The sequence below is a fragment of the Ictalurus punctatus genome, chromosome 11, assembly GCF_001660625.3.
Source record: "Ictalurus punctatus breed USDA103 chromosome 11, Coco_2.0, whole genome shotgun sequence".
Taxonomy (NCBI): Eukaryota; Metazoa; Chordata; class Actinopteri; order Siluriformes; family Ictaluridae; genus Ictalurus; species Ictalurus punctatus.
Genome location: NC_030426.2, coordinates 25,081,199 through 25,098,698, shown reverse-complemented (window position 1 = coordinate 25,098,698; position 17,500 = coordinate 25,081,199). Strand labels below are relative to the sequence as shown.

The following is a 17,500-nucleotide window of genomic DNA, read 5'->3' as shown; positions in this document are numbered from 1 at the left end:
GGTCTTCAGCCGAGCACCGATTACATCATAACTCTGTACACGCTGTACGATGGACGGGAGGAGCCCACACCAGGTCAAAAAAACAAACAAACCCCTAAAAATGTGCCAATAACATTTAGACTTTCAGCTTTTTTAAACACCCCTGGACGTGGTATTTTAAACCACTTCAACAGTCCCTGTAGAATAATACTGTTTTTAATATCTATTCTGACACCACGGCGTTATTAAATACTCAAATCTTAATGGTCTTTGTCGTAATGTTTAATGTTTTAATGCTAATCAAATTGTATTCATTTTCTGTAACGGTAGCTCTTACAGTAGTGACCGTTCTTCAACGCTTTTTCGTCCTGTTATCTTCAAGAAAGAGAAAAAGAGACTGATAAGGGAACGAGTGATAGTTAACTAAAGATAAATGCTAGTTAACTGAAGATAAATGCTAGTTAACTGAAGATAAATGCTAGTTAACTGAAGATAAATGCTAGTTAACTAAAGATAAATGCTAGTTAACTAAAGATAAATGCTAGTTAACTAAAGATAAATGCTAGTTTAACTACAGATAAATTCTCATTAACTGAAGATAAATGCTAGTGAACTGAAGATAAATGCTAGTTAACTGAAGATAAATGCTAGTTAACTAATGATAAATGCTAGTTAACTAAAGATAAATTCTCATTAACTAAAGATAAATTCTACTTAACTGAAGATAAATGCTAGTTTAACTACAGATAAATTCTCATTAACTAAAGATAAATGCTACTTAACTAAAGATAAATGCTAGTTAACTGAAGCTAAATGCTAGTTAACTGAAGATAAATGCTAGTTAACTAATGATAAATGCTAGTTAACTGAAGATAAATGCTAGTTAACTACAGATAAATTCTCATTAACTAAAGATAAATTATACTTAACTGAAGATAAATGCTAGTTAACTGAAGATAAATGCTAGTTTAACTACAGATAAATTCTCATTAACTAAAGATAAATGCTAGTTAAGTAAAGATAAATACTAGCTAACTAAAGATAAATGTTAGCTAACTAAAGATAAATGCTAGTTAACTGAAGCTAAATGCTAGTTAACTAATGATAAATGCTAGTTAACTGAAGATAAATACTAGATAACTAAAGATAAATGCTAGCTAACTGAAGATAAATGCTAGTTAACTGAAGCTAAATGCTAGTTAACTAATGATAAATGCTAGTTCACTAATGATAAATGCTAGTTAACTGAAGATAAATGCTAGCTAACTAATGATAAATGCTAGTTAACTGAAGATAAATGCTAGTTAAGTAAAGATAAATGCTAGTTAACTGAAGATAAATGCTAGCTAACTAAAGATAAATGCTAGTTAACTTAAGATAAATGCTAGCTAACTAATGATAAATGCTAGTTAACTGAAGATAAATGCTAGTAAACTACAGATAAATGCTAGTTAACTGAAGATAAATGCTAGCTAACTAATTATAAATGCTAGTTAACTGAAGATAAATACTAGTTAACTGAAGATAAATGCTAGTAAACTACAGATAAATGCTAGTTAACTGAAGATAAATGCTAGCTAACTAATTATAAATGCTAGTTAACTGAAGATAAATACTAGTTAACTGAAGATAAATGCTAGTTAACTACAGATAAATGCTAGTTAACTGAAGATAAATGCTAGTTAACTGAAGATAAATGCTAGTTAACTGAAGATAAATGCTAGTTAACTAACTAGCTCGCAGGACGGCATGAGTGCTGCTCATCTGGAGTGTAGTGTATAGGGCGCGGTCATATGAGAGAAGTTATGTCACAGTATGCTTTTCTGAGACGTCGTGATCATCATCTTTTTTTTAAATTAAATTTGAACATTTTCTAAATAACTTGAAGCAGCCGATATGATATTATAAATGTTGCAGATTTTTTTTTAATGAATAAAAATGGACACTTGAGAGGAATTATCAAACACAGCCCTGTTTCTGACCTGCATGGGTACTGTAAGATGATCTGTCAGGCATGATGACGTGGAGCATGAAGCAGATGTGTTCGATTTATAACTGCATGTGAGTTGTTTACGCTGTGAATGCTGTGCGCAGCGTTGCCTCTGGTTGGAAGAATCACCAACCTGCGAGTGGTGGAGATAGTAGGACGCACCGTACGGCTGGCGTGGACCGGGGTCGCCGGGGCGACGCAGTACAACATCCTTATCCTCAACACGGAGTGTAAGGACACGTTTTACACAACACGGTTCGCTTTGAAGTGTTAGATTTCCTATGTATCCGTGAAATTCTATTTCAGAGTGTTCGTCTCAGGAGCGAAATCCTTGGGGTCTTACGTATAAAACTCAGTCAGGGTAAAAAGGCGCAAAGGATCCGTTTCGGTTTTCACAGGTCGCAATTTCTTTGAAGCGGAAACACAAACTTCGGCACAGGTGTAAATCCTGTACGGGAATAGGGGGCTTGTGTTTTTGGGGAATACATTAATTAATAACCTTGCCAACATAGCAATGTTCCACATACCCCAGCCACGCCCCCACCCCTCCCCCCCACCCCACCCCTTTGGTCCTGCTTTCAAATGATTATTCCAGCTATTCGTTTTTTATTAAATTATTCGTATTCAAATTGCTATTAATATTAATATTCATGTATTAATTCATCCCAAATCGTCTTAAAAACTTAAACTATCCTTCCTAATGGCTGTGTTACTTAACATCAACATTGCTATTAACAATATGAACAGTGACATCACTAGCACACATTGCAGGATCCCAAGTGTTAATCATTTCACGTTAGGAATATTAATAATGAATATACGTTTGAATGAATACAGCCAAAGATCTTTTATTAATGAGGTTTCCCGGTTCTGTGTGTGAACTTTTCGTCGAGTGTGTGTGTGTGTGTGTGTGTTGATGCTGTGTCGTATCTTTCTGTCCAGCTGGGTCGGAGGTAAAACGTGTCGTTTATGGAAATCAGACGACGTTTGACCTCCGTGACCTTACAGGAAGTGTGCCTTACTCTGTGAGTGTGACTGCCTCGGTGGGCTACAGTGAGGGACCTCCGGCAACCATCTACATCACGCCAGGTGTGTGTGTGTGTGTGTGTGTGTGTTTGCTTACTTGTCTGTCTGCTTGTGTGTGTTTAGTCGTGTGACATTACAGCGGGTAAACAGGATGAAGCGCCCTGCATAAACAAACATGTGGTGTGGAGTTTTCCATCTTCTGCGTTTCTTTGACTTTTAAACCCCAGAACAGATGTCTCGGTCCAAGCTCAGACAGTAAACATGCAGCTGGGCATAGAAATAAAGAAAAAGGTCGGTGCTTTGTTGTTTTTATTCATCGCTTTTGCCACTCTGTTTATCTTTGCGTTGCTAGCTGTGAGTAATTTTGTCAACAAATTTCATCTAATGATATATATATATATATATTTTTTTTTAATATGAAATGGAAATACAATAAAAGATAAAATTTTAAAAAAAAAGAAAATGGGTATGAGGCTTCTGCGCAGTCCACGAGTAGCTTTTGTATCTCATTTTTACGCGTATACCAAGCAACACTATGTGTTTAAGTCCAGGGTTCGATCCTGATCCCAGGTTGCTCTCTGTGTAGAGATCTTCACACGTTCTTCATATGTTCGCGTAGGATTCCTCTGGATTTTCTAGCTTCCTTCCACCTCCTAAAAACATGCCGGTAGGGGGATCGGTGGCTTTAAATTTCCCCGTATGTGTGAACAAGCGTGCGAACGTGCGTTGTATGGTGATCAACTAAAATCCTATCCAAAGCGTATCTTCCCACTTCACACGAACGAACGAATGAACGTCCTGCAGACCTGCCGTCATCTTCGGTTCCAGCCATCGGTGGATGTTTGTACTGGCAGAAATATTTGACAATCAGTAGAGGTTTTGAATCAAAAAAATAAATAAATAAACTACGATAGCCTGTAGAAGTAATTGTTGCAAATGTATAATAATCGTTGCCATGGGGATTCGGATCGCTCAGAGCTTCTCGAGCTTTTGCAACCCCCAAGCCTCCCCTGTCATGTGGTATAATATATATGTGTATGTGTACACCTAATCTATAATCTGGGAACGTGGGAGGGAATCTGCACCCCCTTCCGATCTCTACGCCCCCCCCCCCCCCCCAGGTTGAGAACCACTGAGACGGCTTGAAAGTCGAGCTGTTCTCTTGTTTGTTTTATCGCAGTCTATAGTTTTGCGAAAACCCACGTTTGTTTTAAATCCTTTAAAGTCTTCAAATAGTAACCCCAGTTCCATAAACATGTGTATATTTACTTTTACTGTGCCGAATGCAGAGGAGGGCGATGTACTGTATATATAGGTGTGCAGAGAAGAGGCGTCGAGAAACGTAGCGACGGATCGGTCGATGAACGCATGAATAATCGCAGTTCCCGCCTGACGTGTTTCCGTAACAGACTTTACGACAGCGGGAGTTCCGAGCAAAGTGACGAACCTGAGGATAGTGAACGTGAACAGTCGACGGATCCGGATCACGTGGAGTGTGGTCAGTGAGGCTACAGGTTACAGAGTCACCTGGAAACAAGGCAATAGTAAGTATATGAAATACACTGAATATATATATATATCTATATTAAAGAGTCCGGCGTCGGTGGGAACTCCTTTAATGTTGTTTAAAAAGAATCTCAGGGAAATTCCTCAAGAAATCGGTCGAGAAAACGCCAAGGATACATTTCTGGAAATTCTAGGCGAAAAAGAGTGTCGACTTTGAAGATGCTGAAATGCTAAATTATTTTGATTTATTCTCCTCTCTCTCTCTCTCTCTCTCTCTCTCTCTCTGTCTCTCTCATTCAGATCCGGAGCAGTTCCACGAGCTCGGCGCAGACATCACTGCCTACACTATAGAACGACTACAGCCCGATGAATCTGTCATTGTGGGCGTGGCTGCTATGGCTGGCAGTCAGCTCGGAGACGTGGTGACTCTCTCCACCAGGACAAACGGCTACGTCGGGACAGTCACGGGTCTGCAGTTTATTGACGTCGGTTCCACGCGGATTCGCATATCTTGGGATCCCGTATCCAGAGCGACGGGATACAAAATCGCCTGGCAGCGTAACGACGGTAGGCAGGAAACGAGGTCACCGTGGGAAATTTGTACCGAAGGTATTTAGTACTCGGACTGGATTCGTCTCGAGCGCTCTGCCTTTTCTACCTGCAGGAACAGAAGACTCTCAGATCGTATCTTCCGGGGTCACGTCCTACACCATCAGCGGGTTACAGCAAGGCTCCGCCTACAGAATATCCGTCTCTGCTCTGATTGGCTCCCGTGAGGGACCGGCTGCCACCCAGAGCACCAGGACAGGTGCAAACACACACAAACACACATACCTCTAATTACACATCAGAGTAGAAGATACAGCGCTGTATTCAGAGTTGAGTTAAGCATGCACAAGGAGGATTTAATACTGAAGTTGCTCACATCCGTATTTAATCTTATATTTATTGTATTTATATACCTTATTATATCTGATCAAGTGCTATATAATAATCCGGCGAGTAATGAATCCATATTGTTAAATTAAACTACATTTGCAGCGATTAATGTGGTAATTACTGCTAGATGTGCGAGTTGTATATATGCTAGCCAATATACTAGAATTACTTTTAGATTTATCGCGACGCTCGCCATCGTCTAAGTGGAGTTTTCGTTTTGAATTCATCGACAGTATCACATGACCGCAAAGAAAAACGACACTATTTCCAAATTCAGTCCGCATCTTCTATCAGACGCTTTTGAAAAACACCGCTTCCGATACATCCATTTCGAGAACTATCTGGCAACCTTGGAGATCTGCGTAATCTGAGTGAAGAACATCGCACAGAACATCGACTCAGGCGGCCGCGTAGAAGTCGGGATTGTAACCGATTCACGATATGGATGTAACGTTTGTTCTCAAGCGGTCAGGTTTGAATAGGGAGATGTTACAAGCAAACGCAGTTGTTTGTACGTTTGTGGAAAATATCGAATGCTTGTCTAGAGTGTTTGCGTCCTGTTTTTTAAAATTTTTTTAAAATAAACATATAATGGATGTTGTCGCTTTTTCCGTAATAAAAAAAATGTCGACGTGTGGTCGAACACGAACTCTGCTCTTTCCTGTCCTCAGTTACAGAAGAGGTCGTGGTCGGACCTGTCACTAACTTACACCACGAGTCCCGAGGGGAGGTGGTAAGGATCAGCTGGGTTGGAGTTCAGGGGGCAACAGCGTACAGGGTGATATGGAAGAGATCTGACGGTGAGTGATCGAGCTAACTATCAATGAAGACGATCCACTAATGTAATACGCCCTGTTTGTGTGTGTGTGTGTGTGCTAAAGGCTCTCCATTTGAGTTGTTAATGCACTTATTTTCTTTATGAAACTCTAGTACAGGAACATTTCTGTTATGAAATACCTTAATAACAGGGTAGTAGCTAGTGTTCGTGTTTGCGATGTTTAGTTAGGTTAGTCGTATTGTAGGAAGACGCTGTAGTTCCTCCTCGTGATATTTTCACAGTAACACGATTAACATTCTGCCGTGTTTCGATTGTCGGTGGTGAAATACAGCCACGTCGCCGCCGTTCCGTGCTGTCTATCGATTAGCACGATAACATACACTCGGATTATGTCACATGGTACCCGATGTTTGTATCAGAGCCATGCCGGTACCAGTACGTGTTTTGCTCGGACCAGTGATTGTATCAGTGATAAACCCGTGGTTGATCCGATGTGTGTCTGGGTGTGTAGGCGGACAGGAGCGGTCTCAGCTGGTCGGCGGCAATATCACATCAGTGGACCTGAGGCAGCTGGAAGGAGGAGCTCAGTACGACATTCAGGTCATGGCTCTGGTCCAGAACAGAGAAGGACCTCCGGTTTCTGTCAAGGTCACCACAGGTCCGTCTGCGTACATCATGTCCACGTGCACGGCTGCTGACGTGGTAACAGATATGATTGTGACGATGCGTGTGTGTTTCAGGGCCGGTGTACGTGGAACGACCGCAGGGAGTGCGTGTCGAAGAGTTCGCTCCGGGATCACTGCGTATAGTTTGGAGAGCGGTGAGAGGTGCCGAGGGATACAGGATCTACTGGAGCTCCTCAGAAGGTAAACGTTTACAGCTTTATGTTTGCATTCGCATTTGCGCACCCTTATTCAGAGCGAGATGCATTTATCTCAGTTATACAACTGTGCAGTTGAGGGTTAAGGGCCTTGCAGCGGCAGGCCCCCAGTGCTGGGAACTCATGACCTTCCGACGAGACGTCCAGCGACTTAACCACTGAGCTGTGAAAAGGGGTGTGTTTAAAACGAATACGCCGATTCAGACGTGTCACTATACATATCTATGTATAACAAGCGAGGCCTGTTCTGAGCGGAACCTGTCCCGTTAAACCGCTGTATGGTCTCGGCCACCGTGCTGCAGCTCAGTGTCGGGGTCTCGGCAGTCTTCTTATACCCTAGGCCGTCTTTATGTAGAGCAACAATTCTTTTTTCAGATCCTCAGAGAGTTCTTTACCATGAGGTGCCATGTTGAACTTCCAGTGACCAGTATGAGGGAGTGTGAGAGCGATGACACCAAATTTAACACACCTGCTCCCCATTCACACCTGAGACCTTGTAACACTAACAAGTCACATGACACCGGGGAGGGAAAATGGCTAATTGGGCCCAATCTGGACATTTTCACATAGGGGTGTGCTCACTTTTGTTGCCAGCGGTTTAGACATTAACGTCTGTGTGTTGAGTTATTTTGAGGGGACGGCAAATTTACACCGTTACACAAGCTGTACACTCACTACTTTACACTGTAGCAAAGTGTCATTTCACAAATAAATAAATAAACGTTTCAAATACTAACGCCGCGAGATTTTTGCTTTTATAAAGCATGCGTATTTATACACAGTGTTTACTTAGATGAAGCCTCGTTTGCATAAATAAATGCAGGTCACGAATACGAAATAAATCGATAAATAAAAGTACTTGTGAGAATATCGGAAGTATACTGGCAAAGCCTGTTCACCCGGGTCACCTGTAGTGTTCCGTTTCCTTAAAGCACGTCCGCTTGCTCTTCTTCTTAGGTGAAACTGAATCGAGTTCTCTGATCGATGGAAGTGTGACCTCGTACACGCTGGAACGACTCCGTCCTGGCCTGAGTTACACCATCCGGCTGGCTGCCGTGTCGAATGGCAGAGAAGGTCAACCTGTCACCATCACACAGTCCACTGGTACTGAGCGAAACACACATTTCACACGTCACTCACACCCTGTTCTTACACTAATATACCCGTGTGTGTGTGTGTACACGTCAATCTCTCAGCTCCACAGCAGCCTGTAACCGACCTCAGGGTGGTAGACATTACCCAGAATTCTGTACTGCTGGCATGGAGCCCGTTATCAGGTGCCACTGGATACGTACTGCGATGGCAGGATGAAAGAGGTGAGACGTGAAGCTTTTCGAGGCAACTCTAAATGGCGTTCGAGCGTGTGTAACAGCTGTTTGTTGTTTTCAGACCCAGGTAGCATCCAGTCGCTCACTCTCCCTGACACGACTAGCTCGTTCCTTGTGACGAATCTGAGACTGGGCCGTCGGTACAGTTTCACCGTGCAGCCCGTCTTCTACGATTACCCTGGCCCAGAGGCTGTCGTGGAAGAGCGCACAGGTTACACGCTTTTATTTATATTTATTTGAATCATCTACGTCTTACACCTGTTCGCTCTGGGGTTACTTTTTTATTCACCATATTCAGTCAGGCGATTGATACGCGTTGGTAGATTGAATTTCTACGTCGAAAAAAGTTCCCACTCTGATGCTGCGTCCGAATAGCCCTACTACCGTACTATGCAGTTGGTGAAGAGCAGTACCGGTATGTCCGAATTCTCAGTATTCATAAAATACTGCAGCGCACACTGAGCTATCCCATAAGGCACCGGGACCGGTGCGGAACAGCTGTCAGAATCAAAAAACGGCGTAGGTCGCAGGTCATCGTCGTAGGTCACATGACCATGCCGACATGGCGGATGTAGTACGTCCGTATTGTGTTCATACTACGCACGTATACTGAACAGTACGTACCGTATCAACGGCCGAGCGGTAGGTACTGAATCAAATGCGACTTCGAACGAGTTCATCCTCGGATTTCTGCTCAGTGTTTTAGGTGTACACTGCCACCTAGTGCCTGGGGCAACTCCTGTGCAGGCGTGGTTCAATAATCAGTCAGTCAACGAGCGAAAATTCCCACTTTTAAAGTTTGACCAATATGATAATGAACGAATGTTGAAGTAGGTAAGATTCGAATAAAAATTTAACACACATACGTCGACTACTACTACTAATAATAATAATAATATTTTTGTGGTGTTGAATTCTCAAATCGGATCTTCCAGTCAGAAGCTGTTGATTAATTTTCTATAATAACCGCTCAAACGACTCGTAAAGATTTGTAACTTGATCGGTATGTAACATTTTATACAATTACTTTATTATTTTATTATTTTTTTTCCATAATTATAAATATCTCTCATCTAATTGTTTGTTTCTATGCCTATTTAGTCTTTTGTGTGCTTGTTTGTTTGTTTGTTTGTTTGTTTTATTTATAACCTTGCTCCTGACATGAACGTAGCCCTTAATGCTGGCACGGCGTTAAAAAGTGTCCACGTGATCGGACACGAACCGGTGATGATTTAATGGTGTTTTCTGTGAGGTGAGGTTTATTTAACGTGTATGGAAGGAGTCTCCAGTGTCGGTGCGTCGTAGCATTCAGCGGTGAAGCTGTAACTTTCCAGAATTACAGGAAAGTAGTTTTCAGGAAGGAGAGCATCCGTTGTAAAGCCGCGATCTGCAGATTGAACTAGTGTCAGAGCTGCCGTGATGGAAAATGAATCGACACCTTCTGACCAATCAGAATCCAGAATGGACAGTGCTGCGGGTTTAAATAGCGAAGCAGGAACTCTTTGATATCCAGATGTGTTTTATTGTCAGTCCAAATTTTTATTTATTTTAGTATAGAAAGACTGACTGATTCTTGAAAGATTTGGACTGGATGATGATAATGATTTATTTATGATGACAATAATTGATTCAAGAGTTGTTGAGTGAGCCCCATGTTATTTTCTGCCTCCCTCTCTCTCGCTCTCTCTCTCAGTGTGTGTGAACGGGCGTTTGGACGCGGTGTTCCTGGTCCCCGCCACTCGTGATCGCGCCGCTTTAGAGGAGCCTGTCTTGTCCCTGCTTGCGAGCGCTGCTGGATCTCTCACCTCCATCGGAGCCCGGGACTCACAGGTGGGTCTGACGACATGTAAAACCCCAGTAGGGTGTCACAGTATGTTCTACCCTATGTTGTGAGCATAAACAGCGAAAATATTCCGGGATGCAGTCTCGCTGGGAGGAAACCCACACAGACACGGGGAGGCCGTGTGAAACTCGGGATTGATCGCTGCGCCACTGTGATGCTCTTCATTTCGTTTGGGGGAAACGAATAAAAACGTCTTCTCGGGATAACATCCAGGTCCAACGTCATCGAGCGCTTACCAAATATGAGTGAATGAATAAATCTGAAACTTTTATTTAAAAACAAAAACGTGTTATAAATCCAGTACTTTTGACTTCCTGAGGTTTACGTCATGCACACATGAAAGATGTAGCGCTAATCTTCACTCTGCAGTGTAATACACGCATTTAAATATATATATCTTAAAAGTTTAGAGTTGACCCACTCTGGAGCACGTGCACATGTTACCACGAGGTAAAGTGGTCTCTAACTACACTGCTGCGTCTACTGCTTTCTTCCTCCAGGTGGCGGTGGTGGTCTACGGTGCTGAACCCAGAGTGCGCTTCCTCCTCAGTCGGCATAGCAACAGCGAAACCCTCCTGAGGGAGATTGTCTCCACCCCATTTACTGACAGACCAGGAAGTAATATAGGTGTGTTTGGGGGGGGGGGGGGGGGGGGGGGGGGGGGGGGGTTTTACAAACAACCCTTCTTGCCTGAAATGTCCATGACCCTCACTGTGTGGATTTTCATTGGCAGGACTTTGTAAAGTAAAATGCCATTTTTTCTCTTCTGTTTGTGTGCGTTTAGGTCAGGCCTTGACGTTCACACGACAGTTCCTGTTGAGTGCGAGTGCGGGTCGAAGGCCTGGTGTTCCGGGCGTGGTCGTCATCATCGCTGATAGGAAATCTGAAGATGATATCCGGCGTCCTGCGGCTGCACTTCGGGATTCTGGTGGGTCAAGTTTCTCAACGTTTCTTAACATTAAAAACTACAGTTGTGTTCATCACTAACATTAGATAAGTTAGCTAGCTAGCAGGCTAGTTAGCGTGCAGGTTCTGTAGACAGATGTTTCTGGGCTCTACATCACCCAGGTCCACTTAAAAATAAAAGCTTTTGGCAGAACCTTCTCCCATTCCTCATGAGCGATGGCGTCCAGGTCGGTAATGTTCTTGGGTTTGCGTGCTGCGACCGCCTTCTTCAAATCCCACCAGAGATTTTCAATGGGGTTCAAGTCAGGTGACTGTGACGGCCCTGTAGAATCTTCCAGGACTTCTTCTACAACTTGGTGGAATCTGAGGTGCGCTTGGGATCGTTATCCTGTTGAAAGGTCCAGTGACGCCCAAGCTTCAGCTTCCTCACAGACGGCATGATTTGCATATCTGTGCTGTCGTGAGGGATTCTATTCAGGGGGTTGGATCATTTTCAGACTGGAGAAATCATTATAAGTTGCGTTTTCGGTTGAATTTGGGGGAGACCACTTGAAGCATTCGTCGTGTCGAACCATTTCAACCGCTTTTGTTTGATTTGTTCAGCGCAGACAGCTGAAAGTCTGTACATTGCGACAATAAACCTGATTTGCACTGGGGGTCGAATCATTTTGAGTGCAACTGAATAATATAAACGAAGTATAAAAGTGTTCAATTCCCTTATGTATGGAGACTTTTGGGACACCATGTATTTTAACCAGTATACCCAGTATCAGGACCAGGAGAATACCAGGAGAAAATGGCAAACAATGGAAATGGATTTGGAAACGAATATATATATATATACACACACACACAAATTATATATAAGTTAATATTCAGACACTTTTTTTTCAAGTGGGTTCTTCAGTGGGACTGATGTCTGTGACTTGACGTCCCCTCGTCTTTTGAGCCTGTCTTGGGACAGTTTAATATGGAAGCACTGATAAAATCTTTGCTTAAAAAGAAAAAACACAAACAAATGTAAATTCCTTAACCCTCGAGATGGTTTAATACTGGGAGTGTCAATCTCAGGGTGTACCACATAATACTACACTATTGTGATGCGATATTCGGCGATACCGCTGCGATGGTTTCATATTCTATACCCTGATTCGTTTCAGTTGTTGCCTTTTTAATCGAGTCGTCAATCCAAATCGTCCATTGAATTGTCCCTGTTTAATACTCGGTTATGTTCTTATGTCTCAGGTGTGGCGGTGCTGGCCGTCGGAGTCGGGCGTGCGGTCTCGGAGGAGCTTCTGCTGTCGGTTACAGACGGCAGCACTCAGAATCTGCTGCAGGCTCGGGATGCTGATGATCTCTACAGAGTCCAGCCTGAACTTGCAGAGCTGCTCTGTGGCCTCGCGAGAGGAACTGTTGTACCGGTTAGACACCCTCTGCATTCATTCTCTCTCTCTCTCTCTCTTTCTCTCTCTCGTACTCGCTGTGTCAGTGTTTCTGAGAGATCAATAAAGTACAACTTCCCTATTTACCCGTAAGCTAATATCTTGTATGGTGCTTTCACATATGCAGTCAGTACGTTTACTCGGACGACGATAATCCGATGTGAACCCGATTAAGACGATAGTCTGATTAAGAAACTCGCATGTAGACAGAGATTATCGATGACCTTAATCCCATTAAAGTCACACTCGACGTAAACACAGACGGAATTAAGGCGTGTGGAGTATTCCCGTTTTAGTCGCTTTATCGACGTGCGTTACAGACGTGTACACACCTTAATCACACTATTAACGTCGTGTGGGAGTTTTCACTGCATTGTGCGACAGGACACGTACACACACGGCAGCGCTCGACCGTCTGACGGCAAACGAGAGAGCACGGCTGCGTCCCAAACCGCGTACTTACCTGCTATATAGTAGGAGAAATACGTGTATTTCAGTAAGTACGCGGTTTGGGACGCAGACCACGGCGTCAAGCGGTCGTCTATTAGCGCGTACAGCACGACTAATAATTAACCGCACTTGAAGCGTTCGTAAAATAAAAAATAAAAACACCCAAAACTGTATACGGTCCCATAACGAAGACCGACTGTACGTCGATACGTGAAATCCTGCAGGGAACGTTGGACGGCGTGACGTTGTGATGTAATGACGTGTGCTGTTAATCGATCTATGTTCTATAACATGTAAAACGGAAGCATGAAAGGAGTATTCTAACAGCGACTCATGTAAACACCTTAATCAGAATATTGTCTTATTCAGAATAAGGTCAATAATTAGATTACTGCTGTCCCAATAGACATAGTCAGTGTTTTGTCCATTTGAATCGAACCCTGGTCTGTTTTCCTCTATGCTGAGGTTCGTTTGTGCAGGTAAGAACAAACAAATTGAACTCAATTGCAGACCAAAACAACCGGTCTGAGACCATCTTCTTGAGGTTCCAGTCGAGCTCTAGTGCAGTTTGAGCGCAGTAAGAAAGCGATTCGATCCCGTATCGATCCAAATCCAGGAAGTAAACCAAACACGCCGTATGTGTTGAGTCGCGGATGGCGTTTCTCTGTGGACTTGAGCCGCTAAACTGAGCGGGACAGAGTTACATGCTGTGGAAATGTCATGAGCTCTGGAGATTTAGACTGACGCCCAAAAAAGAGAAAACAAACGTTGGATGCAATTCGCAGAACCTAACAAACCGGTCATTTCCTTAATTATCTAGCAACGTATCGAGTGCAGCTCCGTATTGATACGTGCAGTAAGAAAGCAAACCGGATTAAATCGCAAATACACCAAAAGTATCTGTTTCCCTCTGATTCGGATTCAGGACCCGGACTAATAGGTGTGAAAGCACCCTAACGCACACGTCTCACGTGTCCGACTATGGACTTTTTCCGTTTTATAATCATCCTTAAAAGAATTGTGAGGAACTTCCGGTGCACTCTTGAAATCCCATAATGCACTGCAACAGGTGTCCAGATGATGCACTCGAACGCATGCAGGAAAAAAAAAAACACCCAGACACAAAGTAGGTCTGTTCCATTTGAACATTTCCTTTAGATTTTGTTTCTGTATTTTGGTGTAGGATTCTGGAACTTCAGGAGAGTGTACTGTTCAGTGCCCACAGGTAAGTGACCACACACACACACACACACACACACACACACACACACACACACACACACACACACACACACACACACACACAAAGATATCAAGCCATGATGTCTGTCATTTCTATCCTGTTGTGATTGTTGTTAATTTCTTTTTTTTTTTTAAAGGGTCTGAAAGGGGAACCGGGCCAGAAGGTAATGAGTGCGTGTAGTGATGTGGTTGAGACTTTATTGCGGTGTTGTTGATGTTGAGCACTTTATTAGGAACACTATAGTAATACCGAGTAGGGCCTTCCCCCGTTGTTCTCAAAACAGCCTCAGTTCTTCCTTCTGGCATGAATTCCAGAAGATGCCGGGAACATTTCTTTAAGATCCGGGTCCATATTGACATCATGGCTGCATCACGCAATTCCTGCAGATTTTCCAGGTGCACTTTCATGCTCTGAATCCCCCTTCTACGACATCCCAAAGCTGTTCTACTGGATTCAGATCCAGTCAAGGAATATCATGCTGGAAGTAGCCATTAGAAGATGGTAAATTGTTGCCATGAAGGGATGAACACAGTCAGCAACGATACTCAAATACCCTGGGGCATTCGAGTGGTGATTGATTGGTATTAACGGGCCCAAAGTGTGCCAAGAGATCATTCCTCACACCATCACACCACCTCCACCAGCCTGGACTGTTCACACAAGGCACGTTCGGTCCATGGATTCATGCTCTTGGTGCCAAATTCTGACCAGAAATCGAGATTTCCAGGACTTCCAGTTAATATTTCCTCCCATTCTGATGATTGATGGTCGAACATTACTCGGAGCTGTTGTCGCACTGCTGCTATACGATCGGCTGATTAGATAACCGTACGAACGAGTAGATGTGCAGGTGTTCCTAATAAAATACTCGGTGAGTTGTATATAAAACGATGAGATTGAAATTCTTTTCGACGACCGTAAACGTCTACGGTGTTTCTGTTACTCCGAGAAACAATTTTTTATTTCTTTTCTTTTAAAAAAAGTTGAACATATTCAACTTGTTCCACAAACGATGTTATTGAATTTATGTTCAGGGTGAGAGAGGCAGCGACGCATCGCCCGGGAGGAAAGGAGACCCTGTGAGTTAATCAAAGCTATTTATCATTTCCTTTCTGGGAGTTACAGGAAGATGTTCTAATATTGTCATTTTTATGATTTTCTGCTTTCATGATTTCATAAACGTAAGTGTGTGTGTGTGTGTGTGTGTGTGTCAGGGTCGTGATGGCACACCTGGTCGTGAGGGCCCCAGGGGACCCGAGGGACCCGCTGGTCCTGCAGGACCGTCATTAAGAGGGGAAAAAGGAGAAAGCGTGAGTGTCTGTTGGTAGCTTGTTAACTTTTGCCTCTCTAGCGTTTACGTCTACTTATGCACACGCACGTCATAAGGAAACAAAAAAGACTCTTTTCTCCGTTCTTCTACCTCAACTACAACATCCAGAGACTGGAACAACAGAAAACGGACGCAGAAATATATATATATATATATATATATATATATATATATATATATATATATATATATATATATATATCTATATATATACGGAAACATGTATTCAATACGGATTTACAGTGGATGTAAAAGTATTCACACCCCTGTTAAAAATGGCAGGTTTTTGTGAGGTAAAAAATTAAATTTCAATTTTTTAATTTTTAAAAAAAAAAAAATCACAGAAAATCTCATGATATCCCTTTGGGGTCGTTTGCTCAAAGAGTTTAGGAATCCCTGCGTTAAATAGAGATGCATTTTTCCCCCCAATGTGATGATATATTTTGGAGAAAAAAAAATGAAAAAGACTTTCACGATGACCTGCTGTCTCAGACTGAACACGTGGGGCGTCACCTGCACACTGACAGGTTAAGCTTCGCCGATGTTCGGCTTTACGTCGTGCCATTTAGAAGAGCGCGTATCACACGGGAATTAAAGTTCAGCGAAATTCTTCTCTTCACCGATTCCAGGTTCTAGGGATTTGGGGTCAAAGATCATGCCCCTGTCGCTTTAATTTATGTTTCCCGTAAAAAAAAAGTCAATCCGTTTCTCACTTTTCCACAAAACACACACAGCATACACACCTGTGTACACACTTTAGCAATTCATTCCGAATCATAATCCAGGTCATTCTCTTTGTCTTGTTTTTGTTTTTGTTGACAGGGGGTTCCAGGGTTGCAGGGGAATCCAGGCGTTCCCGGTCGTTCAGGGACCCCCGGTGCTGCTGGACCTCCTGTAAGTAACCTGAAGAGCTATGCAGAGCTCTCACGGTTATTTTCAACATCGATTAAGAAAAATATATATTAAAGGAAAAATACAATTCTGTCTGTCTGTCTGTCTGTCTCTCTTACTGCATGTCTGTCTCTCTCTTTTTGTCTGCCTGCTTGTCTGTCTCTCTTACTGCATGTCTGTCTGTCTCTCTTTGTGTCTATATGTCTGTCTCTCTCTCTCTCTCTCTCTCTTTTTTTGTCTGCCTGCTTGTCTGTCTCTCTTACTGCATGTCTGTCTCTCTCTTTTTGTCTGCCTGCTTGTCTGTCTCTCTTACTGCATGTCTGTCTGTCTCTCTTTGTGTCTATATGTCTGTCTCCCTCTCTCTCTCTCTCTCTTTGTCTGCCTGCTTGTCTGTCTCTCTTACTGCATGTCTGTCTGTCTCTCATTCTGTCTGTCGTTATTGTCTGCCTGCCTGTCTGTCTCCCTTAATGCATGTTTGTCTCTCTTTGTGTCTATATGTCTGTCTCTCTCTCTCCCTCTCTCTCTCTCTTTATGTCTGCCTGCCTGTCTGTCTCTCTTTCTGCATGCCTGTCTCTCTCCTTTTGTCTCTCTGTCTGTCTGTCTGTCTGTGCTTTTTATTGTTTGACTTTTTATATGTAAAAAATGTAAAATAATAATAATAATAATAATAGTAATATTTTTTTTATTCTTGATTTAAAAAAAAAAAAAGCTTAATTTATGGTTGACCCCGGCCTTGAGATATCTTTAACATTAGATATCAGGAATAAATCATATGTAGTTTGTAACCAAAATGGACTTTTATTATATATACTATTTTTTTATAGGGCTTGCAGGGATTACCTGGAGTCAGAGGAGACCCTGTGAGTACACACACACACACACACACACACACACACACACACACACACACGTTTATATGTTTTTAATTTGTCTTTTCCTGTCTATTAGGGAGAGCCTGGTAGTGCTGGT

At 42.7% G+C, this 17,500-nt stretch overlaps 1 protein-coding gene across 2 annotated transcripts in view; it reads left to right on the top strand.

Annotated features, from left to right (window-relative positions):
* Nucleotides 1-17,500, top strand: part of col7a1 (collagen, type VII, alpha 1) — a 92,349-nt gene that overhangs the window by 22,810 nt on the left and 52,039 nt on the right. For both annotated transcript variants that reach the window (XM_053683526.1, XM_053683525.1), the window contains exons 14-36: nt 1-73; nt 2,074-2,199; nt 2,912-3,058; nt 4,405-4,539; nt 4,802-5,068; nt 5,166-5,309; nt 6,112-6,240; nt 6,730-6,876; nt 6,959-7,084; nt 8,056-8,202; nt 8,295-8,414; nt 8,488-8,637; nt 10,120-10,256; nt 10,770-10,896; nt 11,054-11,197; nt 12,421-12,596; nt 14,251-14,292; nt 14,447-14,473; nt 15,345-15,389; nt 15,525-15,620; nt 16,463-16,534; nt 17,356-17,391; nt 17,480-17,500. The exon at nt 1-73 is cut by the window's left edge and continues 56 nt beyond it; the exon at nt 17,480-17,500 is cut by the window's right edge and continues 33 nt beyond it. In XM_053683526.1, coding sequence (XP_053539501.1) covers nt 1-73; nt 2,074-2,199; nt 2,912-3,058; nt 4,405-4,539; nt 4,802-5,068; nt 5,166-5,309; nt 6,112-6,240; nt 6,730-6,876; nt 6,959-7,084; nt 8,056-8,202; nt 8,295-8,414; nt 8,488-8,637; nt 10,120-10,256; nt 10,770-10,896; nt 11,054-11,197; nt 12,421-12,596; nt 14,251-14,292; nt 14,447-14,473; nt 15,345-15,389; nt 15,525-15,620; nt 16,463-16,534; nt 17,356-17,391; nt 17,480-17,500 — 2,634 coding nt within the window. The remainder of the gene's footprint in view (nt 74-2,073; nt 2,200-2,911; nt 3,059-4,404; nt 4,540-4,801; nt 5,069-5,165; nt 5,310-6,111; nt 6,241-6,729; nt 6,877-6,958; nt 7,085-8,055; nt 8,203-8,294; nt 8,415-8,487; nt 8,638-10,119; nt 10,257-10,769; nt 10,897-11,053; nt 11,198-12,420; nt 12,597-14,250; nt 14,293-14,446; nt 14,474-15,344; nt 15,390-15,524; nt 15,621-16,462; nt 16,535-17,355; nt 17,392-17,479) is intronic.